This window comes from Gadus macrocephalus, chromosome 6, assembly GCF_031168955.1.
Source record: "Gadus macrocephalus chromosome 6, ASM3116895v1".
Lineage (NCBI taxonomy): Eukaryota > Metazoa > Chordata > Actinopteri > Gadiformes > Gadidae > Gadus > Gadus macrocephalus.
Genome location: NC_082387.1, coordinates 12014900 through 12019519, shown reverse-complemented (window position 1 = coordinate 12019519; position 4620 = coordinate 12014900). Strand labels below are relative to the sequence as shown.

At 52.8% G+C, this 4620-nt stretch overlaps 1 protein-coding gene across 1 annotated transcript in view; it reads right to left on the bottom strand.

Moving 5' to 3' along the window:
- Window positions 1-1984, bottom strand: part of LOC132459093 (uncharacterized) — a 28270-nt gene extending 26286 nt beyond the window's left edge. The window contains exons 1-2 of the mRNA XM_060053469.1: window positions 1799-1984; window positions 1332-1410 (exon numbers count right to left, since the gene is read on the bottom strand). Of these exons, the coding sequence (XP_059909452.1) occupies window positions 1332-1410; window positions 1799-1984 (265 nt within the window). The remainder of the gene's footprint in view (window positions 1-1331; window positions 1411-1798) is intronic.
- Window positions 1985-4620: the final 2636 nt, after the last annotated feature.

Here is a 4620-nt window from a genome sequence, read left to right as displayed (position 1 = left end):
GTATTTTACACTCATAAATACCCCCTGAGCATTTTTTTTGTGCCGTTGTTCATGCTTGTATACACCAGCGAGGGGTTAACGCCTAAGAACTCTCCTCAACTCTTTCACTCACACGCACGCAGACACACACGTGCACATGCACACACACATCAAAAGGCACACACACACACACACACACACACACACACACACACACACACACACACACACACACACACACACACACACACACAGACACACACAGACACACACACACACACACACACACACACACAGACACACACACACACACACACACACACCTACACAAGGGCACGCATATAGACATGCGCGCACACACACACACACACCAAACACCCCACACAGTGCGCCTTTATCCAAAACCTTTACTGATAAGTTTTAAGTAGGTCATGTTCTACCATTTGTCTTCTAATCACTCAGAAAAACCTCCAACAAAGAGCCACAAGCTGGTCTCCTGGGACTCCAGTCAGCAACATTCATTTGAGGCCCCTCTCTCTCGTCCTTGCTGGTTTCCAGTGTCTCTCTGCCTCTCATTCTCTCTCTCTCTACTTCTGGCATTAGCCGTGTAACTTCACCACCGCCACCACAAACCATTGCAGAGGAAGTCTGCCATGACACCGCCTCCTTGGTCCTGCTCCTTATCTGGGCGTGAGGTGTCACTTCAGGGACCAGGAGCGGGGAACTGATACCTGATGGGGTAAGAGAGAGCCGGGCTCGGCCTGGGGGGACCCAGCAAGGGGTACAAAGTCTGCTAGCCATGCATACCTTTCTATCTCCCTCTTGTTCAATCTGTCTCTGACTCTGTCCTGTCTCTCTCTGTCTATTGCTGTCTCTCTGTCTCATTCTTTCCCCATTTCTCTTCTCTCTCCCTCTCTTTATCTCTCTCCCTCTCTCTCTGCCCCATCTCTCTCTGCCTCTACCCTGTTTCCTGTCGCGTTGTCTCTCTTGGCCTCTCTTGGCTGACTGAAACATTAAACACGGTGGTTTGCAGAGGCGCGGGCCCTGTGGTCTGGCCCGCGGACCCTGCTATGCCCTTGTGGCTAACGGATGTGACTCACAGGTACAGAACCACATCTATCTTTAACATCCTGTTATACTGAGCCGATAGCGTGTGGGCACTCGCTTTGGCGGAACGGGCGTCCAAAACCCCCCCCACATTCGCTGTACGTGCTATATGTACAGGCCCCGGGCCAGGCTGTCCTTGGCTCGCCTGTCGACTTCGCCCTATGTGCTCTCCCCGAGGGCGAGCAGATTGTGGAACCTGGTGAGGGGGTCTGTGTGTTTAGATAGATGAGCTTAATGGTAATTGCGTTTGGTTTGTTCGGTGGCTAGCAGCGGCGGCGCGGTCCCTCCTCGGGGGTCCTCGTGGCAGATGTCGGCGCTGCCAGTCTGGGGAGGGGAATAGCCTCTCAGAGCCTCTCAGAGCCTCTCAGAGCCTCTCAGAGCCTCTCAGAGCCAGGCCCGGGGAGAGCGAGGGTTGGGTCGGATCACATTTAATGTGCATCGTTTTATAAATTTTTTGGTGATGGATTTTATCATTGTGTCAGAATTAAATTTCCGAATTGTTTAGGCGGGGGGGGGGGGGTTAGTTCACTATGTGTTTGCGTGTGCTCGTGTATAGTTTTGTGTCACCACGCTAATCACACTCATTTGGCTTAACGTTGACACCCCTTGATTGGGAGTGTCAACCACACAAATGCGTGTGATAAAAAAAAAATGTTAATCAATCGCCAGCTCCGCCTTCCTGCTTTCAACCGAGCCCAACAACCACACCCACCAGCACCCCGGCACAGTCTGTCCCCCAGCGTCCCCCACCGGCCTCCCCTCCATGAGTGGTTGGCCTTGGCTGCGATTGCCCCCGAGCCTGGCCTGCCGTCGCAGTGGGTTCCCGGGCGCCCCTCCGCCCGGTCTGGCCCGCGCTGCCAGCCAGCCTCCTGCTCCACCGAGGCTCCACCGCCTTCATTACGCCTGCCAGATGGGCTGAGAATTAGATCCAAACTCCCACCACGGGAGGGAGGGAGGGAGGGAGGGAGGGAGGGAGGGAGGGAGGGAGGGTGGGAGGGTGGGCGAGCTGGGGGGAGACGGACGGCGTGCTTGTGGGAGAGGGAGGAGACGAGCGAGGGGGGGGGGGGGGGGGGGTGGGGGTGGGTCGCTGGGGGTAAAAAGGGTGAAGAAAGTAATGTTTTTTTGTTTTCATTTAGGTTGCAAGTTATTACGTTTTAATGTCACACCCCTGGATGCGGCGGCATAAATGCCTGTTCTTGGAATAATCGACGCTAACCGCAAGCAAATGCTGGGGAGAAATGAAATTAGTGAGCGCAGCAATTTGGCACAGTGATTATGGGCTCCTCAGAGGCACTTCCTGATGATTTAAGAATGCTAACATTAAGCAAGTCGGATCTCATTACTCTTCAAGGTTAAATCTTGCATGTGGCGAGGGGAGGCAGCTGCTTTATTGGAAATAAGGTTTTGCTCTCTCTCTCTTGCTCTCTTGCTCTCTTGCTCTCTCTCGCTCTCGCTCTCGCCTCTCTCTCTCTCTCTCTCTCTCTCTCTCTCTCTCTCTCTTGCTCTCTTGCTCTCTCTCGCTCTCTCTCTATGTCTCTTTCTCTATGTCTCTCTCTCTCTCTCTTTCTCTTTCTCTTTCTCTCGCTCTCGCTCTCTCTCTCTCTCTCTCTCTCTCTCTCTCTCTCTCTCTCTCTCTCTCTCTCTCTCTCTCTCCTCTCTCTCTCTCTCCCTCTCTCTCCCCCCTCTCCCCTCCCTCTGCCTTGCCATCTATCTTTTTCTCTCCATCCACCTCTCCAGCTCCCTCTCAATCTCTCGCTCTCTAACGCCCCTCCCGTCCCTCCCTCCCGTCCCTCCCTCCCTCCCTCCCTCTCCTCGCTGTCTCATTGTCTCGCTCTCTCGCTCCCCGTCTCTCTGTGTTGGTGCTGTCTCTCTCCCTGCTGGAGCGGTGCCTGGTGGCTGGGGGGTGGAGGTCTGTTAGGCCCGCTGACACCTGGTGCCAGCTCCAAATTGGATCAGCGATAGCTGGCTTCAGCCGAGGCGTCATTTGTCCTCCATCACTCCCCGCTACTTATAAACGCTGTCGCGCTTGTTACCCGCTTCCTCTTCCTGGTCATAGGACACACGGCGACACGACTGCTTGACAAGGTTGTGCGGCGAGAAAAACAAAACAATTCCCTCCTCTTTTTCTTCCGGGTGGGTGCGTGTGTGGGTGTGAATCTATTCTACAGCGTTTTCCGGAGCGCGGCGAATTCCTGTTTTTAATTCTGTAGCGTTCTCTCTTTTCTCTTCCGTTTCTTGAAGCTCCTTGTGGAAGCTGAAGCCATTTTCCAGGTCATTTCCCATCCTGGCACCCTCTGCCAGTCCGGTGTTTATCTAAGCCCGCCATTCACATCTGTTCCTCCGTGCTAACCCTCATCCAATTAGAGCTCTGCAGTCAGTGGCCTATGCGCTCCATGAACACAAACACAAAAAACAAACACACACTGGCACTCACCTACACGCGTGCAAACAAAGGCACACACACGGCCACATAGACACACACTTCGCCACGGTACTGAGCAATAGGATTCATGCATTCTCTCCTCCATTACGCGGTGCCAGATCTTTTAAGCGTGTTTCCCCCAGCGCACACATGTGGACCCAGAAGGGGCGGGATCAGCTGGGGAACTGACAGACGATGAGGATGTTGAGCCCATTGATGGGGGGGGGGGGGGGGGGCTGGGGGGGTCGTGTCCAGGATTCAGATGCACTCTGCTGCTGCTTCACCACCACCGTGGTAAAGTATCGATCCATCCACCCAGGGTTGAGTACGTTGGGGATAAGGGGGGTTTAGTTTAATCTCGCCGGTTGTGGGAATACAGGAAGCCTCGTTGTTTGATGAGTTTGAGGAATATGTTGATTTTGTTTGTGTTTGGGTGGTGGGGGCCGGGGCTGAGGGGGAGAGGGGAGGGGGGCCGGTGCATTGAAAGTCAAATGTAATCATCCTCCTGTCTGCGTGGTGTCTTGTAATATATGGTTTGTTCTCTCCAAAGTGCTTTCATGAAGGTCATAATTAAAACAAAAAAATTCTAAAGACAGATGCATGCAAGGTCGATGTTAATCACAACCCTCTGCTTGATTTTGCCATTGCCGTTGTTGCTGTTGTTTTTGTTCTACTTGTTTATTTGTTTCTAACAGCTTTTATTTTGTTGGCACATGTTATTCCTCCTCGGCACCTTGAACGAGCTACCAACATAGAGCTTGATGACATCAACAAAGATGGCTCGACCGGATTCTGTGCCTCCTCCGTTTCAGCTGCGGCGCCGTTTACCATATATCTGACGCCTGCGCATCACATTTCCGTCTTTGTTACAGCCAATAGGATTTGGGGGAAAAGAAGCAAGGTTATCCCAAGAAACAAGGCAAAAGCCCCTGAACTGTAACCAGGCATTTCCACATGAAACAGTTCTGCTTAAAGTATGATTAGCAGAGATTAAGCTAGGTTTGTTTTGCTTCGCAAGGCCCCATGACAGTTTGGAATGGATTGAGAGCAGCTTTCTCAAGCGCAGCCTGCCTAATCCCACGCCAGGAGTTCTCACCCACCTTCCCTGAATT